Raw genomic sequence first — 22,370 nt, forward strand, 5'->3', positions numbered from 1 at the left:
CAATAATGGCAAATACTGATTAAACTAGACACTGCTTTAAGGGCTCACATTTAATCCTGTGAGATAATTAGCCCCATTTTACACAAGATGAAACAAGCACAGAGAAGGCAGGCAATCTAAGACTGAAAGGCCAGCAGGTGGCAGAACCTCAGAATTTGAATATGAAACCACTCTAGTTTCCAAATGTATTTTCCTAGCCCCAGCTGCATGGGTGTACAAGGCAGAGCTTCCTCACTGGGGCCACCATTCTCTCTTTCACTATCTATCCACCTCAGACCCCATTCCACCCAGGGATCCACCCGCTCAGCCTTTGCACGTGCAGCGCCTTCCATCTGGAGCACCCATCTACAGTGCTGTTGTCATGCATCCTTGAGGCAGGCAGTGCCTTCTCTTGTCCCCGATGACCAGGTTGGGGCGGAGAAGGAGTAAAACCGAGGACCTCCAGGCCTCCTGCATAATCTGCCTTAACTCTTCTTTCCACTTGAATTCATGACTGAAAACACTGAGCACCCATTTTAGCCTGAGAACACCAACAGAGAACCACTCATGCCCCCAGCAAAACCAAAGGTGCCTTGTACTTGGCTAGAGAATAACAGGATGCAAAGCGATGAGCTGCATGATTAGACTGTTCTGTCTGACCAGCACAACTTCTTCAAGCACTGACAATACAATCCGAATGCCTTCCCTGGGGCACCCAATCCCAGTGTGCCACACTGCTGCTCCAGATACGTAACGCTATCCTGACCTGGCTGACTCACCCATTACTCATTCTCAGTGACTTTTCTTCCCATCACCATTCTCTTACATACAGTAAGTAATGGTTGGAAAAGATACCAAGTGAAATAAATGGGAAAAACAGACATTTGAATGTTGCTTTTAAAACAAAACACACATTCATTTTTAAGGATTAAAAAAGTCCTATATAATTTCAAAGGTGGAAATATCCCTAAAGTTGAGGTAACTTCAAAGCAGCACAACTAAAATGTTAGCACTTCTATGCCAAGGGTTCCTTACCAGCACTCACTTCTAATCCGGGAGGCACCCTCGCCTAGCAGAGGGTCACTGCTGGCAGTTCCAACCCCAGTGATTTCTGAGAAAAGGTCAAGAGTTTTGTTTTAAAAGGTTTCCCTTTAAATTTTAACAGTGAAACCAGACATGCAGTGTTTGGGTTATTTCTGCTCAGCTTACAACATTACTCAGGGAATAAGCACTGAGAATGAAATGGGAGGGCTATGAAATGAAATACAGTGCTGAGTGAACCTGCTGTGCTTTACTATGACAAGACCAGGGGTAAGCCTGTTACTCCAAAACTCTGGCTCTCTTCACAAGCCTGGGAGGGGGGAGGTCACTGGTTGTCGTAACATGAAAAGAGGCCACAAGGGTCCCACAAAACCAAAGCAGTACCCAGCGCACTATGAGAAGAGCTGAGCTAATGTTTATAAACTGACAAAGTAACACAGGGTCTGAATTTGAAGAGGGTGGGGGAGAATAAAGGTCTTTTACTCTGGGGGAAAAAATTTTCTTTTATTAAGTCAAAAGCCTAGAGTACAAATATTCACATTGAGTAAGAATCAAAACAGAAAACTACGTAATATTAAGTTGAGATATTCTACCATCAACCATTCTCCACAAATGGCAACTTAACTATCTGTAATATTTGTAAGTAAATTAAATTTTTGCTTTTTCATTCACACTACAAAAGTATAATTGACCCACATTATCTTCAAAAGCTCAAGGAAGAATTCTTTTGTAAAATGATGTTAGCGCTGCCTCCCCGCCCCAAGTGAAAACAAACCTCTACATATCCCTGGTTCGCTGGGATTTCTTAAGTCACTTGTGCAAAGGTTAGATGCGCACACATGAACAAATCACCCTTTCTCCTACCCTCTGGTCTTTTGGTGACACAGACCCAGATCCAAGCTCTAGTCTCACTTCAGTGTAGAAATGCAGGCCACACAAGAAAGAAAATAATTTCTCAATGTAAGATGCAAAAGGTCAAAATGGCAAGTAGTACATGCTACTTACTGCTGGTTCGACTTGACTTCGATCTGCAATATCTATGTGGACAATTTCAACAGTTTTCCATGTGTTCGGATCTAAACCATGTACCTATAAATGACAAAGAGAAATGAAATAAAACAAACTATAGACTATTTTTGTTAGACAAAACTATTTTACTAACATGTCTAATCTTTATTGTGAGTCTCTCAGATTATATTATGAGAAAAAAATCCAGATTGCTATTTCATTAAATTAGCTGTCTGAAGTTTTGAGGGATCTAGAATAATCTTTTTTAATCCCTTAAAACCCCAAATAAACGGGGTAGGGGTGAGGATGCTGCCAAATTAACAGAAATTTGTCCCCATTATTTTCTGGCAGTCTTTAGAGATGATTTATGTAACAAAATGTACCTCATCTGTGTTTAACCCAAATGATATACAACTAAGTCTCCATAACCTCTAGATCCTAGAAAAACAGAAAGTAACAGTATAATTACGTTTCAAGAAGAGGTGCTGCGGTCTAAAACCTCCCCTGAATTTGATATCTGAAAGATCTTCAGTTTTAGTATGACGCCAACTCCCTTATATATTACATTGTTCAATCACTTACTTCTGAAACTCCATCTATGAAGCAGTTAAGAACTGTTTAAAAACTGCCAAAGATATGCCCATTTCAAAGTCAGAAATGGCAGATTCACACACAGACTAAAGCATGCCAAATCATCTCATTTAGACTCTAAATTTTAGAGTTACTATGAAAAAAACAATATGAAGTGTCAAATTATCACCTGGAAGAAAAACTCAAGTCAAATACTGCAATTATCATTCAGAAGTTCTATTAGTTGGCACCAATAACATAAAAGCAGAGTTAAAAAGAGACTCCATGGTATTCACAATTAACCTACTTCCCTATGACAGAGGGTCATAAGGTTGGAACAGTTGTTCTAAAACTGGAGCACACACCAGAAAACAGAGATTCTAACTCAGTAGGTACAGGTTGGGGCCTGAGAATTTGCACTTCTAACAAATCCCAGGTGCTGCTAGCCCAGGGACCACAGTTTTGAGGACCACTAGGCCAAGGATATCGCCCTATACCAGATGCTCTTCTAAGTTCCCTGACGAACCTTACCAAAAGTTAATGATTACACTGAGTCCTGATTTTCCTGAAATTTATTTTAGCGATAAAAGTGCACCAATTTGTAAAAATCAGGAACTTGTCACCATTTCTAACCCGTGTACCTATAAATGACAAAGAGAAATGAAATAAAACAAACTATAGACTATTTTTGTTAGACAAAACTATTTTTGTCTAAATATTCAAAATATTCAAAATATTATCTCCTTCCTGCCTTTTGGCCATTTCTCTGACATCAACCCATATTCCAGCAAAGAGGAATGGAGGTGAAAATTAAGCCATCAATTCTGCTATGTACAGCAGTTCTAGCAAATACAGAGATGAAAAGATGAAAGAAACCTAAAATTCACACTAAAACTGGTTTGGGAATTATCAGTGAACTTTATCTATGCTCTCCCTGCCCCAGCTAAAGAAAGCAACCTCCCCAAAGTACACTCCACATACCCCAGTAAAGGGACTGATGGGGAGAGCCCATCTGTTTCTGGATGCTGGCTCGCCACCCTACTGTCTGACACACCCTGGTGTGGCCAGGTACTAGTCTAATGCAGGTGGCCTCAATTAGGTGACGACAAAATGAACTACAGTTATCCCCATTTTCTGCGCTGAAAGCCGAGTTGAAACTTACATTTTCTAATGTTCCCAAGTCTGGTTTGTGCCATGTTTCAATTTTAATGAAGAAATCATCTTTCATATATTCATTCTGCAGAAAACACAACAGCAAAATGACAGTGATCTTTCTCCCGTTCTTTGGGGCACATGTTGGCAGGAGCCTGTCCCAGCATAAGTATCCATGCTTTGATCACAGGAAAACTGATCCTCAAGTGACAAAACATCATTAGCTATCTATTTTTACAGACTTGTCAGGCCAACCGAATGCTGTATGCTTTTAAATAATTTAAAGCACCCTACTTGTCATGCAGCATATAGGGCTAATACTAAAGAAGCTGTGAGGTTTGGTGAGCAAACCTGGCATTCAGAGGAAGTAACAGAAGCAAAACAGAGTCAATAGGGAGATTCTGAGACAAAAGTGCAAAAAGCCCACTAACATCGGGAATGTGAGGTAGAGTGTGGGCTGGTGGCAGCAGCACCAAGGGGGAGCCATGCAAGGGTGGGCAGTCTTAATAAAAAAGCAAGGAATGGATGAAAGTAATTACCATGTAAAGCAAAGTTTAAAGATGAAGAGTATGTGACATAAAAATAGTTTTACTCACCGTTACAACTGAGACACAATGGACAGGCAAGCAAAAAAGGGGGAAAAAATGTCAGAATATTAATTAGAGTCAAAAAAATCTGTCACAATATTTAATGTCACAAAGACCAAACTGCCTGAAAACAGAACATTCGGTAATTTATGTCTGCAAAATGCAATTTCTACACAGGTGACACTATAGGATACTTTAGGTTATGCAGTCAATAATCTTACAATGATGATAAAAGGAATAATGTCATAAAAGCAAAACAGGAAACTGTTTCAGAAGTCTGTCACATTCCTCCATTATTATAGGACAATGTAAGTAAAATATTGTTGAAACTATACTCAAAGACGCTTCTGAGTGTGGATGACCTTTAAAGTTCCTGCATTCATTTGCTCGCTCTTGGAGACTACAGTCAGCCAAGGTACCGTGAGGTGGGAGTGGACCCATGCCCCTCACAAAGGTCTAGGGGGAGGAACCCAGTGCGGTCTCCCCTCTGCCACAGCTCGTGCAGTGACGACCCAAGAATCCACAGAAGGCCCTGTGTGGTGTCACCCTTCCCAAATACATTGGCACTGGGAGTCCCTTTCCTCTTCAGCAGTGGAGGAGAAGGGTGGGATGGCTGCCAGGAACCAGGCTTACTTGTCCGACAATAAGGGTATGCGTTCCAGGCTTTCTCATGAAACACCAAGGAGCCCTCAGGAGCAATCATCCTCACAAATGCAGGAACTTTGCTGCGAGGAGAGAAATACAGGATATATTTTTCAACAGCACCCTCACTTTTTTGTTGGCATCTGTAAGACTGCTTCAAAGAGTACTATAATCAAAGGTGATTATGTACTAAGCTTTATGAACTTGTGTTTAAGACTGTTACCAACAGTTTTATTTTCAATCCCAAAATAATCAAGTGGAAAATATAAAAACAACAAAATGATTAAGAGTATGTTGAACCACATACTAGATTTTTAAAAAAAAGCAATTCTTTCTTACAGGCCTTTGATCTACTCCCCTAATGTGGAATGTATGAGTTAACTGAAGCTATTCAACCTGCACATACTACAACAGAGAGGTGCTCTTGTATATCGGTCTACACTACATTATTTTTCCTCATAATTATGTAAAAGTGGTTTTATTACTTTTAAAACTTATTGACGTATCTTTGATATGCAATCTTATATTGGCTTCAAACATACAACACAGAGGTTCAAGTTACCCACATTAAATCCTCACCGCCACTAGTGCAGTTACTACGTCAACACACCTCAACAAACAAGAAGCAAATAATCCAATTAAAAAATGGGCAGAGGAGCTGTATAGACAGTTCTCTAAAGAAGAAATTCAGATGGCCAACAGACACATGAAAAGATGCTCCACATTGCTAATCATCAGAGAAATGCAAATTAAAACCACAATGAAATATCACCTCACACCAGTAAGGATCGCCACCATCCAAAAGACAAACAACAACAAATGTTGGCGAGGTTGTGGAGAAAGGGGAACCCTCCTACACTGCTAGTGGGAATGTAAATGAGTTCAGCCATTGTGGAAAGCAGTATGGAGGTTCCTCAAAAAGCTCAAAATAGACATACCATTTGACCCAGGAATTCCACTTCTAGGAATTTACCCTAAGAATGCAGCAGCCCAGTTTGAAAAAGACAGATGCACCCCTATGTTTATTGCAGCACTATTTACAATAGCCAAGAAATGGAAGGAACCTAAGTGTCCATCAGCAGATGAATGAGTAAAGAGGATGTGGTACATATACACAATGGAATATTACTCAGCCATAAGAAGAAAACAATTCCTACCATTTGCAACAACATGGATGGAGCTAGAGGGTATTATGCTCAGTGAAATAAGCCAGGCAGAGAGAGACAAGTACCAAATGACTTCACTCATATGTGGGGTATAAGAACAAAGAAAAACTGAAGGAACAAAGATGTTACAGAATCATTTACTATATTCTCCATGCTGTATTACTGTCCCCGTGACCAACTTCGATTGAGAATTTTTGTGCCCTTTTATCCCCCTTGCCCTCCCCACCTACTTACTTATCCTCCCTAACCCCTCCCCCATGGCAACCACCAGTCACTTCTCAGTGTCTGAGTCTAGTGCTGCTTTATTCACTTTTTGTTTTTTTTTTAGATTCCACAAGTAAGTGAAATCATTTGGTATTTGTCTTTCTCCACCTGGCTTGTTTTACTTAGAATAATACCCTCTAGATCCATCCATGTTGTTGCAAATGGCAGGATTTTTTTCTATGGCTGAATAATATTCCATTGTGTATATGTACCACATCTTCTTTATCCATTCATCTACTGATGGACACTTAGGTTGCTTACATACTTTGGCTATCATAAATAATGTGGCAATAAACACAGGGGTGCATATACCTTTTTGAATCAGGCATTTTGTTTTCTTTGGCTAAGTTTCTAGAAGTGGAATTACTGGGTCAATTTACATTACCACCAACAGTGTAGGATGGTTCCCATTTCTCCACATCCTCATCATCATTTATTTTGTCTTTTGGATAGTGGCCATTCTAACAGGTATGAGGTGGTACCTCATTGTGGTTTTGATTTGCATTTCCCTGATAATTAGCTATGTGGAGCATCTATTTTTACATGTGCCTGCTGGCCATCTGAATTTCTTCTTTGGAGAATGTCCGTTCAGGTCCTCCACCCATTTTTTAATCTGGTTTTGTTTTTTTGGTGTTGAGGCGTGTGAGTTCTTTATTTTGGTTGTTAACCCCTTACTGTATGAATCATTTACGAATATATTCTCCCATACTGTAGGATGCCTTTTTGTTCTGCTGATGGTGTCCTTTGCTGTACAGAAGCTTTTTAGTTTGATGTAGTCCCACTTGTTCATTTTTTATTTTGCTTCCCTTGCCCACGAGACATGTCCAGGAAAAAAACTGCTCATGCTTACATTCAAGAGATTCTTGCCTATGTTTTCTTCTAAGAGTTTTATGGTTTCATGTCTTACATTCAGGTCTTTAATACATTTTGAGTTACTTTTGTATAAGGAGTTAGACAGACAGTAATCCAGTTTCATTCTCTTCCATGTAGCTGTCCAGTTTTCCCAACACTGGTAAATGGAGAGGCTGTCTTTTCTCCATTATATATCCATGGTTCCTTTATCATTTATTAATTGACCATATATGTGTAGGTGTATTTCTGGGCTCTCTATTCTGTTCCACTGATGTTTGGTTCTGCTCTTATGCCAGCACCATACTGTTCTGAGTACTTTACACTACACTGTTTCTTAATGCAAAAAAAAGAAGCTCCAAAATAACAAAGTATCTCTGAATTAAAGTTTAATATATTTTACAGAATAAACCTAAAAGAAAAATGGTGATGTGAAGGACCCATGTAGAAATGAGACTTTAAAACATGGTCAAGTATAAAATTCTGTAGGTTGGGAAGATGAATTTCGCTTGCTGCCTAAAGTATGGTCAGAGGAGAAGGGTTAAATATGTAATTAATACACTATGAGTTTGTGCAAATACATGATGAGAAGAGACCCTAAAAGATAAATGGGCAAAGGACATCCGTACATGACAAACAGAAAACACAACTGGTTTATAAGAATATGGAAAAATCAGTCTAACCAGTCTTCAAAGAAATGAAAATGAAATGAATGTTTTTACTGATTTGAGCCCACTGTAGAGAAAAGTTTTATGCACAGGCTTTTCAGAGATTGGATTCAAAACTCAACATCATCATTTAGAAGCTGTGTGTGTGACCTTGGGCATAATGCTTGGCTCTCTGAACTTCCTCATACGTTGAATGAAGCTCATGTTACCACACAGAGTTCCCGAGAGGATTCAATCAGATCATATCTGTAATGTGTGATTAGCACACTGCATAGTGTAAGCGCCCAATGAACGGTAGTCATTGCTTTTTAATTAGTAGCTGACAAGGAGCTAGGTACTTCCACATACCTTTCTTCAGTTAAATCTCCCAAAAGCACTGTGAGGTAAGCACTAATTTATTATTTCATATACCCAGCATTTAAGTGGCTCAATGACCATATGCCAAACTATATTCTCCAACTTCAAGCCCTGTGCATTTTTTTCCACATCAGAGCTGCTTCTCTGAGGCATTTCAAGCACAACTTAATTTCCTAAATTAAGAGAAGAACAAAGGAAACTTGGGACCCAGAGAGGACTTCTGGCCCCGTAATATGATTAAGCAGTTGGAGACATTCCCATGCTGAATTTGGGAGGCTAAGCAAGGCAGATGTGACGAACCCCAGGCCAGCCAGAGTAGCTACAGAAAGGCAGTATGGATGGCCCTTTGTGGTCTCCTCAGAACACAGGAATGGGTATATGGTTTGGAGCTTCCCCCACTGAGGCACATTCAACCCTGGCAAAGAAAAGCTGAAGAACTGCTATCGCAGACAGGAGGAAGAGTGAGAGTCCAAGGGCATCACGATATTTACCTGTGCTGCTGTACAGCCTTAGAAGATAAAATGAAGGAGGGCTAATTCTTTGAGCACTTACTCTTTTCAAATCTTGGTAAGATTCATGTTTCGGAAAAATGAAGCCAAGGTAACTGAAAATACTATCAACTCTGTCATAGTGATACAGGAAAACAAAGGACTTACAAGGTTTAAGAGAGAGAGAACAAATTACTGTAATGTACACTGAACTTCTCCTGTCCCAAGAGCATCATTTTTTTTTTAAACCCTGTTCCTGATAATACCTTGGCAAATCATTTCAAACTGCACTTTTCCCATGAAATTTTTACATCTATTTATAAACAAATGAGCAAAACTATTGTTTTCCATCCTTTTCAGTCCTGTGGATACACATCAAAACATAGGAAAACATGAGGAATCTGAAGACAAGATTAACTGCCATAGATAAAGTAATCTTCCACGTTATAACCAAATGAAATACACCTTAAATACATTAGGTACTTCATTCATTCACTCAAGTATTTACTGAGTGTCCACTGGGCGAAGGACTGTGTAAATAACAGTATGTAGCACACATGTAATTCCTACTCGGTGCTTTCCTTCCAGGAATGGAAGCAGAAAACAGCAGCAAACAATAAGGCAGAGAATTTTACCTCCTGAAGTGCAATGAAGTTAAGGAATAGCACGGGGCAAGTGAGTAGGTGGGGCAAAGATGCCCAAAAAGGCCTCCCTGACATCCAACAGAGCTTATAGGCGAAAGGTCCTAAAAGTGCAAAAGACTTGGCATGTCTGGACCATTCTGAGGCCTGCAGTACGGCTAGACTAGAATGAGCAAGGACAGAGGGATGGACACAAGGTGAGGATGATGAGGTGGGCACACAGATCACACTGGAGCCCATTTTACAGTCCAAAGAGTTTGAACTTTATTCTTTGTAAGATGGGAAGTTACTGAAGGTTTTAAGGGGAATGATACAACTGATTTAAGTTTTAAGATCATTCTGGCTTTGTCACTCAAGTAAAATGGAAATTAACTGGAGTGGGCAAGAATGGATGGAGGCCAAACATTAACTCAAAGAGGATTAAAGGACTAAATATGAAAGCTAAAACTGGTATTAGAGATCAGGCTGGAAGCAACTGGAGAACTCAAGAGAGAGAGAGTGGTAACCTGCATTAATGTAGTGGCAATGGAGATGGAATAAAGAAAGAAGACACGGAGATATAAGGGGAAAAACTGCAAAATCTTTTAAAATTCCAACTTGTGGAACAGGAATAAAATAACCAGACACAAGTTGGCTAACTTCTAGGAGCTATAAAAAGATTGAAGTTTTGGAGACTTACAAAAAGAGACAGAAAGAAAGAGGGGATTTTCATACAAAAAAGGGAGAACAGCAATGATAAATGAAATATACTATAGAGACAATATATTTCAGAAATATCTCTGATGGTCTTCTGGAACAGGATCACTTTTGATTTAGAAAACTTTTGAACTGCATGAAATTTAAGACTCTTATTTAAAAAATTTAAACTATATCTGACAAAAAAAAATTGGTGTTGAAAGCTAATGAGCTCAACTCAAGAATGAATTACTGCATTTGGCTTACAGTTACTAATTTCTTAGCATATTCTTACTCAAAAAGGCTCTCTGTGAATCATCATATATAATCAATGTTTGCATTCTCAGGTGATTTAAACTTCTCATTTTTAAGCATGAGGATAACTTTAGTTCCTACCAAATAACTTTTTGCTTACAGAACCACATGGAATTTTTTTAATGATTTTCAATTAAACCTATGCTGTTTCAACCTTTGGGGAACAAGGCCATTCTGCAGTTGGCATTTTTTTTTTAATTCTCCATCATCTAGGATTGACTGAAGACTGAAGGAATAAAGCTTATGAGGAATAAAAAAGAGTAAATCTCATTTTCCCCAAGAAGGAAGAAAAAAACAAACAAAAGGATTGGTCAGTGTGTTCTATGGAGTCTCGGGAGAGCTCCAAGTTTTTCTCTGAAATGCCATTCAAAAGCTGCAACACATTTCCTTGCTTAGCTTTAAAATTCTCTGCCCAATAAACTCAGTCCTCCATCCCCACCATCCACTCTTAACTTACGGAAACATACTCAAACTTTTATACTAAATGGGGTCAACAAGACAAATATGTACATGTATGGGAATACATCATTAGGTATCAAAATGAGTAGAAGTGACTAAAAGTGACAGAGTTTAGGGAAGAATAAAAGTAGTCAAGAACACCTCTGCACAGGATAGAGCTGAGCTGTGCTTGAGAAACCAAGCAGGTTAGGAGCAACCTAACGTCAGAAGTTGCACAGTTATTTATTCTGGACAGTTATAACAACTGGAGATAACATGGATAACCTTGAATACCTTGTTAAGTTTATTTTGGAAGAAGACTTGAGACATTATCGACTTATGAGAGTTACAGTGAAATCTGTGGTCTTAGAAGAATTTCTCTGTAAACTCCTTTGGAGTTCACTTTAGGAAATGGAAAATATTTTAACCCTCCCACAGGGTTCAGCAGTAAAGCAAAATGATAAAGCAGGCAGGTTCTGGAGTCCCAATGCCTGCCTGGTTCACAGTCTATTTCTGCTTCCAACAGCAGTGACACAGGGAAAGTTGCTATGGGAAGTGAATGAATTCCCCACCTAGACCACTTCCATTGACTGGAGCACAGGAAGACTAGTTACTACTAGATCTGCTGCTTAGAACCTGGGCTACTACTTACTACAAAGTTATCAGAAGATATGGGAAGAATCTCATTATCCTGTAAGAAGACAATTATCTGAGATTTAAGGGAAAAAACATGCCTTGCAATGGTCACTAAATTTCATATTTTTTACTAACTTGCCAAGACCGTCTCTTAATCTTCTGGTTACAATTAAGTGTGTATACATTATCGAGAAAACTTTTTCTAGATGCTAGAATGGGAAAGCATATTCGCCAGGAAATCTAGAGACCTTAAATACACTGGGTAAAGCAGATCCCAGAATTTCAAATACCTGAAATGTAAAGTAAGGTGTTGGTGACCTTAGCCAACCAATTTAGCCAGCCAAACTTGACAAGACCTTAATTCTATGGATACTATACAGTGGGAATACACACAGCACTACTGGTTATCCAGTGGAGTAAATGCTAAAAAAGGGAACATCTATTACTGCAACACAAATTTAATTTCTCCAGGGAGAGCGAGCTCTAAAACTCTCCAGGAGCTGTGGGTGTGTCTTCATGAGTACTGATCTGAGGCCCCTGCAGGACACGGACGGAACTGCACCACCAGCCCTGTGTCATGATTTCAGTCTTTCCTAGGGCACCGTGAGGCCTCAGCCCTTCCTGCTAAATGATTCTTTGCCCTTCCATAACACAGTTATCCTGCGACAACTGTACCTTCAGTACAACACTGACGACTCTGAGTGTTGACATCTGACTGCCCTTGCTCCACGACCATTCCCTCCCCAAGACTACAGCAACAGTTGGTCCCCATTTTGTCTTATTATGGACAGGTTTTTGGTTGTTTTTCATGTCAGAATGGCTACTATCTGTCACAGTAGCTAAAAACCATTACTGCCATCCTCTTTCCTGTCTCATGCCTCCCCATGCTTCTGCCCACAGCTGCCATCTTTGTGTGACAGGCCAGCCTCCTAACAGCCCTGAGCCTCCAATCAGACTGCCTCCCTCCTGTCTCATGGAACATGTGTGCTTCCTGGGTCCTGAGTGCTGGGTATCAGGCACTTGGGACTGCTTACTTACCTGTGACCCAAAGTGCATGGGATGAGAAATCAGAGAACCCAGGTCTCAGTGGTCATTCTTCCACTCACTAGCTGTAATCATGGGTAAATATGACCTTAGTGTCTTCTTATGCAGAATGTGTATATCACCTATTTTGCAGGAGTAAATGAGTACATGAAAGAGTAAAACCAAAGGGTGCTGTGGAGTGATTTCAGCTCCTTCTAGGAATGAAGCAGCCCTGAGAGCACTCCAGAGAGCCAAAGTTTTCCTTTATCTAGTAAAAGCCTGAGAGAATTGTGAACTTCATCCCCAAATAAGCTTTCCAGAACAATAGTATCACTTGCACTAACTGTATTTATATAACCCTCTTCAACTTAAAGAGGTTCATTATTTATGGCTGGAATGCTATCTAAATCAGATGTTTTGAAAATAATATTTATCTTTTTCTTCTCATTAAAAATACAGAAAAGTAAAAATATTTTAAATTATCTATAATCCTATCACCAAGGGAAAAATGCTCAACATTTTAATGACTCTTTCTAGGCTTTCGCTAATTTTTTATATCTATAATATATCACATATTTGCATTTAGGTACATATTTAGCAACTTGGTTTCCATGTAGTAATACAGCAAACATTTCCCCAATTTCCAAATCTTAGTTTTCAAAGGCAAGATATTTTTAATTTGTTTCAAGTTTATTCACGTATGGACATCACAGACCACAGAAAATTTTTATATGTCAAACTTCTTGGTTTGTTTTAGAACCCCAGAGTGAACTGAATGTTTGTAATAAAAGAATTTTTATGTATTGATAAAATTCAATTAAATGAGTAAAAGTAAAATGCTAGAAAAATAAAGCTGAGTAAACATAAATTCAATACTCTAAGTATGATAGAGACCATATCATCTAAAATACCAAAAAATTTTCTCTCAAGTGACACATATTTTTAGATATACTTAGGGTGCTAACAAAAAGAAGACATGAATAAGACAATCTTTATGGATAATTGATAGAGCAGAGATATTTTCTTCATTTAAACTATTTAAACTACATCAGAAACAAAGAAATGCTGTGTCCTAAAAGAAAGTAATAATAAAACTTAAGGTTCTATAAAGTGATAACCTACTTTATATTCACGTGTCACTTAAACCAAACAGTAGCCTTAACTAAGAAAATATGAAAAATACTTATCATCACAGCTCATCTACAACTTTAAAGAGCTCTACAAAACATGGGCGTTTCATTTCAATATTAAGAGAGTAAGGCCCAGAGAAGAGCAAAGATCCCCTTCTACCTGTAATAAACCAGACAGACTACTGACAAAAGAGACTCTTAAAAACCATTACTGTTCTTTTGCCTTTGGGTAAATATTGGTACGCACTCCCTCTTTTAAAATATTTATGCCAAAGATAGAGATTAGACTGCTAAACGTGAGAGAATGTACAAAAGAAATTCTACAAACCAAAGAGACAAAAACAATGAACAAAGGATTTGAACAATCAAGTCACAAAAGAAATTTAAATGATCAATTAATATGAAAAGACATTTAACTTCACTAATAAAGAAATGCAAATTCAAACAAGACTATGCATATCAAATTGGCAAAAAATGAAAAAGAAAAACAAAGGAAAATGAACAGTATGAAACTCTTGGAGGGCAATGTGGCAGTAGCATCATAATTTTAAATGAGCATGTCTTTTCAGCAATCCTACTCATGTAAATTCCTCCTAGAGAAACAGTGGCCCAGAGCAGGAAGACTTATGCACAACCATGTTCACAGAAATATTATTTGTAACAAACAAAAATACCTCAAACACCTAAACTGACTTACCATTTGGATGGTTAAATAAACTATGCTATGTCCATAAGAAATTTCACTCAGCTTTAAACAGAATGACATGGACATTAAATAACAACATGGAAGGATATTCAGGATACATCACTGCATGAAACATAAAGCAAACTGCAGAACCGTATGTACAGTATGGTAACCCCATTTGTTAGAGAAAACAAAAATGATACAAGCGATATAGATGTTTGTTTTTTTTAAAACTTATTTGATTATGTATAGAAAATGACCTGGAAGGATAAACCCTGAACTGTTTCTAGTGTTCCTCTCTGGGGTTATGGATATGTAATAGCAAGGGGTGGGAATTAAGTTTTTATTTTATAATCATCTCTGTTGTCTCAATTGTTTTACAAGCAGATAGAGTACTTTTTATTTTATTTTTTATTAAGGTATCATTGATATACATCCTTATAAAGGTTTCACATGAAAAACATTGTGGTTACTACATTCACCCATATTATCAAGTCCCCCCCATGCCCCACTGAAGTCACTGTCCATCAGTGTAGTAAGATGCCACGGAGTCACTACTTGTCTTCTTTATGCTACACTGTCTTCCCTGTGACCCGCCCCCCCACACCTTGTGAGCCAATCATAATACCCCTCAATCCCCTTCTCCCTCCCTCCTCTCCCCCACCCCTCCCTTTGGTAACCCTAGTCCCTTCTTGGGAGTCTGTGAATCTGCTGCTGCTTTGTTCCTTCAGTTTTGCTTCGCTGTTAGCAGATACAGTACTTTTATAATTTAAAAATAACCAATAAAGGGGCAGGGTACTTCTCTCAAAAAATTAAAATGCAACGTATTGTCATAATGAAATTTATAAAGTACCTCAGCATCTACTAGTAAGTTAGGTACTTATAAGCTTAATAAACTAGATACTTAAAGCATAATTATTCAATATAATGACTAAGTATCAAATCTGAACAACCTGCTTACCTCTTAAGGTGATAAATTTTGTGTGTATACTGTCCCTTTTCTCCATCCTTTTCATAAGGCTCATTTTTTAAGACTTCAATTCCTTCTCCACCACCAGTCTCATTCTTACTAGCTTCTGCAACAGAGTAAAGCTGCCCAACCTGATACTGAAATTTCAAAGAGTGAAGAATTTCAATAAATCAGTAGTAACTGTGGAAACTTCCTATGCCAAAAGTCTTACAACAGATGACACAGAAAAGCATACCCAAACCATTCAGCACATATGTTCTATATGAAAACATGACTCAAATTACAAATGAATACCTTTAGGAAGACAAACACCACCAGATGATTATACAGCTTCAATAAACTTTATCAAGATTCTCATTATTTAAGAAAACTGCTACTTACAAATACTTTGGTGCTTTAATCAGTGTGCTCTCCTCTTGCCGAGAAAACATCCTGACACTTGGTTCTTCTTCTTGAATAATAGCTATACATTTGTATTTAATTTCACAAAATTATAGGATGATATGGCAGGGCTGTAATCATTACTTTGCCAATTATTCAATTATATTGAGCAACCAGAATACCATTTTCAATAATAAAGAGGAAGGATATGGTATAATCATAAAAACAGAAAAATACACAGAATCATTACAGTTCAAATGTTAGTAGTCCTCTGGGATTTACTAGTCTCTTTCCAGGACTGAGTGATATGCCCAATTTGGCCCTTGCCAACCCAAACAGAAACAGTACTGGATACACAGGATCAGAGCTGTTAATTATGAATTTCTCCAGTAAATTGAAACTGCTCTTAAAGTACTGTCAATATTCAAGTATTGCCATAAAAGATAAGAAATTGCTGACAGTTTCGATTTCATTTTAAAGTGAACCCTAATTCTTAGTGGTCTCCACCAGTATCTCTGAGTAGGCAGTATTGTTATATGCTAACCTGGAATGGCCAACAGGTCCAACAGATGATAAAAAGCCAAGTTTTTGTATTCTGATTTCTTCCAGTGACTCAATCATGGCACTATCTCTAATCTCTTCTAATTTGGCTAAATTTCTTTCTCTGAATGAAGACAGCCTGAAGAATGTTTTTCTTTTTTATAAGCATATTTTCAAAGAAAAGCTACATCTAAAACCTAGTAATTCAAAATTAACATTTTGTTTGAGGGACACAAAACAAGGTAGTTTTAAGTTCAGTAAATATTCCTACCTAAAAACCCCATGGGCATATGATGCTATCTTGCCGGTTAATTAAAACACACTCAATTTGGAATGGTTTAGGAAGCTAGAATCAAATACATTTTTTAAATGCATAAAAAACAAGTTTGTATAGGGATTTTAAATTGCTAGAGAGCTGTATTTCTTCTTTTGGTTTTCATGTTACAACACAAGGTTTAGTCGAGTAAGGCTACTTCAAAATGATCCTTTCCATACTGTCATATTTTAACAATAGGATTAAAATGTCTCCAAGTCAAAAGGTAAATCTGATCTTGGCTGGGAACACAGCAGCAAAAATTTACACAGAAACAACAGTATCCAAAAAATTATTAATGGACTGATATTTTGTAGCAAGTTGCTAGGCTTTCATTCTCATTTTTAAGAAAAACTTAAGAGACAGGAGGCATATTTACTAAGTCTAAGGATAACAAAAAGCTGAGATTATTTAGGACGACAATACCAAGACTCAGAAAGATTTCAGCAAGTTGGTCCAACTAGCTGAAACCGAAAGAAAAAAATTTAACAGAAACAACTGTCAATTTCCAAATGCAAGTTCAAACAGTCAACTGTACAAGTAAAGAATCAGGGTAACCTGGCTTTTCTCGAGTGTTTTAATACAGTGAAACCTCAGCACTACAGAGATATATACAATTGTGTTCTAGTCTACATTAAACAGTGCCAGACAGCTAAGCTACTTGATTTTAGTTCCTGCATGTTACTTTTATTTTTTTCTTTCTGTCTTCTGTCAGCTGTCACTTCTTAGGTTATCAGTTTGTTTTGTCCCACTTCCAATTCACTGCTTCTCATCTACTGTCAGCTCTAGGAAAAGCCGGTAACTGATCAAGTGCAAACTGTGTGTTGTGTGCAAGTTACAGAAGGACCCAGAGGGTTTTATGAGTTTTGCTACATATATCTTGATTTCTGAGAAGCCTTCTCACTTTTATCCTCATTCCTGGCTATACTACAGACAGCTATAATGCAGGACATGCAAGTTCTGAATAGGTGATGTATTTGTGTATCATATGCAGCTCAAGGCAGACAATAACCTCTCACAAGTGTGTGCTGGTGAGACTGTATCTGGAATACTGTTTTCAGTCAGAGCAACAACTACAACACATGCAGTAGTGAGACCAGCTGGGGAGGAAGTCTAGTGGTCACGTTATATTAGGTCAAATGAACGTTCTGGAAATGTTTAACCTTCTGACCTCACGTAGAGATGGAACAAAGCACTTGGGGGAGGAGAGAGAACTGCCAAAAGAAAACCTGAAGTTACCATATGCAAGACAGAACAGGCTTATATCCCATTGCTCAAGTGAAAGGAACTGTAAACAACAGTCAAGCATTACAGGGAAGCCAATTTTGGTTTAAAGTAAAGACAAACATTTAAAATATCACCCAGTATAAAGTAGACTGCCTCTCTAAGCAGCAAGCTACTTAACCTTAAAGTGCTTAAGTTGAGGCTGGAACCTCCTTTCTCTTTAGAGAATTCCTGCACTGGACAGGAAGTTAAACTACATTGTTTAGACCGTTCCAAAACAAGACAGTGTGAAAGAAATTCATTTACAATTATCTGTAACACACCATAATTCATTTTATCACATAAACTGGAATGTAAAGGTAAATGAATACAACAAAACCATGACCTTAACGTATCAAAACAAACCCTATCAACAAAATAATAATGAAGCAAGCACAACTTACCTCCTGAACAGAACATGGCAAAACCACACGACTAAAAAGACAAAAGAAAAAAGAATATACATTATATATGAAATAGTTAGCTTTAAAGCTCAGATCTTTACACTCCAAAGAGCTTTTACTTTAAGTACAATGATAGCACAGTACATAGAAAAGTTTTTAAACTTTTAAACTGGGGAAATAATGCTTTTAAACTGGGAAAATAAAACTACCTTTCCTGGCCCACAGTGATCACTTGCGTTTAGTATCCTCATTGTACCAGAACCCCAAAAAGGCAGTTGTAGAGATTCTTGTGAGGAATACAGGAACAAGAGAAAACTCATCACTGAAAACTGCAGGGTACCAAATGTATTATTTGTAGACTGTCTGGTCAGGATGCCTTCACGAAATTTTTAGTATGGTTTCATTCTCCATCTATACTATGCATTTTGCTTATATAATACTTATCACAGAATAGATGTCTTTAACCTCATGAGTGAATGCTTCCAAAAACTGTTCCCAATATCCAATTATTCCTCAATTTTATTAAGAGGAAAACAATTAAAAGGTCTTTTAGACTCCATTTATAAGGCAAAAGTTTACCATGGAAAACACCTTGAACCTTATAAAGGTAGAGTCAATGTAAGGTTAATATGTGGTCTTATCCAAGGGTTTGTTATTGGACATACAAAAGGACCTGTATAGTGGCACAATGCTCCTGAAGTTGAATTCCAAAAAAAGGGTACTACAGTGAATTATTTTATATCAGAATATTGCACTTTATCTCCAGATTTTTACAGAGAAGTACCTTTACTTATTTCCACCATAAGCTCTGAAAAGCAAGAACATCCCTGAATATCAGTTATCTCATAATAATGGCTAGAGTCCAAGATAGCAACTTTTTTTTGCCCTGGTCCTTCTCAGAACTCTTCCTCCTGACATTAAGCTACCACAGTAACACTATTTAAATCTTAACTCTATTATAAGGAAATCATACAGAAAAAAAGGAAATCTCACATGGTCACTGCAATGTTCATTTTATGGAAAATCTCCAGCAGTCTCCCTCACTCCAACTTCTCTAGCTGCATTTTCCACCTGCTCCTCTCTCCTTATTCTCCTCAAACATCCGCCTGAATGCTCCCATCACCTTAATCTCCAACATGTACAAATCAAGGCTTCTACTATCCCCTCCTGCTCGACTACTGGGGGTCACTCATTACTCTGTCTTCCTGATAATGGTCCTCTAAAGACAATAAACATTCTCAAGCTCACAATGGTACTAATTCCTATTCTCAGCAAGAATAAAATTGTTATTCTAAGTCCTTCCATGCCTAATCATTGTAGTTGTCTCTTCAGGGTACGCACTGACTTGCTCTCTGTCTCAGTAACAGAAAATAAACTGGGGCAGTGGGAGTATATGGGGAAGACTAAGATATAGATTGGGGACATATTCTGGATGATAAAGTGAGATATAGACAGAGATATAGGTTGGGAGCATAGCTTCAGGGCCTGGAATACAACAGTAGAAATGTATTAAGTTCATTAAGCAACAAAGAATTCTGGAAGGTTGTTCCAAAAGGAGTAAGTGACATAACTACAGCTAAACTGAAGAAGTCATTTTGTGGGCTGCAAACACTGAGAAGCAGAAGTATGGAGAAAAACAATCTTTTGGGAGGCTGGGCAAGGGTTTACAATGGCTGGAACCAAGATGATGGGCTATAGAGGAAACAGAAGAACAGAGAGGAAGGTCTTCCCTGAAGTTTCTAAAGCCAAAGTATCACTGCTGAGTAGTTTTAGCCACTGCTCACAAGTGAGAAGATCCGTGTTTTTATATTACACTTTCAGGGAAACTTATTTCACAAAATGAAAGTGACTGATTAAGACATTCTGAATGAATGATGAGTCAAGTAACTTAAAATCCACTTAAAAAAGTGAGAGAAAAAAAGCGCCAAGTTTTTTTTTATTACTATTCTAAAAGCAGTATTCAACTTTTACAACTCGAAAATTTTCAACCTTCTCTGAAAATCCTCATGAAACTAATTTTCCAAATGGAACTAGCAATAGTTCTTTAAAACCAGGACTCCATGCTAACGGCAACTTCATTTACTGCTTAAGGGAGTGCCCCACCCTGAAAAGTCATTTCTAACCTTTTAACCGCGTCAAAAATAGATGGCATTTTTTAAGACAACAAATATTTGCCAGAGTATTTTACAGCTCACAAACATCTTCACATAGGAATGACTTATTCATCGCTCCTGACCATAAACAGTTTTAGAAAGTTTACTTGGGTGTAGAAAGAATCATTTTTTTCATTCAACACCGAGTACTTATACTTACACTTGGCTAGACTAGATTTCTGCCTTCAAAAAGTCTAGGGGGAAAAAAGTCTCGGGGAGACATACATGAGAAGTGAACATCAAGAAATGTCATTTGTCACTGCTTAGGGAAAAACACTTTGGGCACATTTCAACATTTGTTACCTTGGTGCATTAAAATTTTTATAATGAAAGGAAAGGTTCACAAAAAGCAGTGTGCAAACTCCCAAGTGACTGCTTTCTATGAGTCTGCTTCATACGCTTCATTTAACTGTCAAAGGGATCTACTAAACACTTAATTCACATTTTAGGAAGGAGGAAGTAAGTCTACTAAAAGAAAAATGACTGTATCTGTGATTTAAAATCAGTTCTCACTTAGGCCAAGTCTACTTCTTTCTGTCTTGTTTCCTCCATTTATCTTATTATCTGCCATCGACCTACATTACAGAGCTGTTAGAGTAATAAATAACACTTGCATGATACACTGCATAAATGACTTGTAAGAAAAGCTTTATGGAAGTCCAAAGTTCAACACTATAAACAAGCTTTAACTGAAAATGTGTCTTTTCTCAGGATCCCTATCACTGACTATACTTATAATTTTTCATTCATTTATTTAACAAATATTGATTGAGCACTCACTTAACTACGTGCCAGGGACTTATTCTAAGAGTTGGGGATATGGGAGTGAGCAAAACAAATTCACACTGACGGTATAACTGCTATTAAGAACAATAAAGCAGGGAAAGCAAATAACAAATGGTGGGGTCACAATTAGGTTTTCTTTGAGGGAGTCCCTAAAAAGGTGGTATTTAAGCAACGAGCTGAAGGAAGGGAGCTAGCAAGGTGAGGCAAGAGCATTCCAGGCAGAGGGAACAGCAAGAAGAAAAGCCCTGAACAGAGAGATTTTTTTCTGGCATAGTGGAGGAACAGCAAAGAAGCCTGTGAGTTTGTAATGGACAAGGGAAGGGTAGTAAACGGACAAGATCAGAGTAGAAAATAAAATAGGTTTTGGCTTTTATTTTCAGCAAGACAGGGGGTCTTTGGATGTTTTAAGCAAAGAAGCGACAGAAGTGACTTTTTAAAGAAAGTTTGGTAACACTAAAAAATGAAGTATCCAGAGACAGCTAAATTAGGCCAACATTTTTGTTTAAATGAAAAGAACATTTACAAACCAAAGTACGGGCTACACTCAGACTCCCTAGTTGCCCAGGGAATAATGGTAAGAACCAGCTGTGACAGCTGAACATTCACTGCCAACCAGATTTCCCGCGATACTCACTGTCCTGGCGGTGGTAATACCACAACTTCTCAACAAAATCACCCCGAAACCCTTCTATGTTGACTCAACCCGGTGAAGGAGGTGGAGCCCAGAGTGTCACCCCATCTCTAAGTCTGTGAGACTTGGAGCAGAGAGAAGGCTCTCCGGTTGGGCCCACTGGGCTGCACGGTGGGTGGCGCTCAGTTTTTCCGGACTCACGGCTCCACCGTGAACTTCGCGGTGCCTACGTCCGCTCCTGAATGCCGACACCAAGGCTGCCTTCACCTGCTAATAAGCCCGTTTCCCGCGGGCTGCAGGCAGGCTCCACCCAGACGGCAAATCACAGTTAGACCTATCGCGTCTTTCCCAGCCCCGGGCTACGGCTCCATCCCACCGGCCGGCCCGGGGTGGCGGGGGTGGGCCCAGTCTCAGACCGGGGATAGGGGGTTGGGGAGAAGGCGGGTCGCGGCGGAAACTCCCAGCCTCGTCTTTCCGAGCCACGCGAGCCGACCGAACCCGGCTGCCTCAGTCCCCGGGGAGAGGGCAGTGTTACCGTGGCAACGCCGGGGGCGGGGGAGAACCTGGGGGCGCGCAGTAGCCGGGCCTCGAGCGGGCCGGGGGCGAGTGCCGGGG

General features: G+C 38.7%; 1 protein-coding gene across 2 annotated transcripts in view; it reads right to left on the reverse strand.

Annotated features, from left to right (window-relative positions):
• Positions 1–22,370, reverse strand: part of PITPNB (phosphatidylinositol transfer protein beta) — a 61,138-nt gene that overhangs the window by 38,502 nt on the left and 266 nt on the right. For both annotated transcript variants that reach the window (XM_036993339.2, XM_036993341.2), the window contains exons 2-7: positions 18,186–18,216; positions 15,276–15,421; positions 4,971–5,062; positions 4,347–4,354; positions 3,761–3,835; positions 2,026–2,109 (exon numbers count right to left, since the gene is read on the reverse strand). In XM_036993339.2, coding sequence (XP_036849234.1) covers positions 2,026–2,109; positions 3,761–3,835; positions 4,347–4,354; positions 4,971–5,062; positions 15,276–15,421; positions 18,186–18,216 — 436 coding nt within the window. The remainder of the gene's footprint in view (positions 1–2,025; positions 2,110–3,760; positions 3,836–4,346; positions 4,355–4,970; positions 5,063–15,275; positions 15,422–18,185; positions 18,217–22,370) is intronic.

Source organism: Manis javanica, chromosome 15, assembly GCF_040802235.1.
Source record: "Manis javanica isolate MJ-LG chromosome 15, MJ_LKY, whole genome shotgun sequence".
In the NCBI taxonomy this organism is placed as follows: domain Eukaryota; kingdom Metazoa; phylum Chordata; class Mammalia; order Pholidota; family Manidae; genus Manis; species Manis javanica.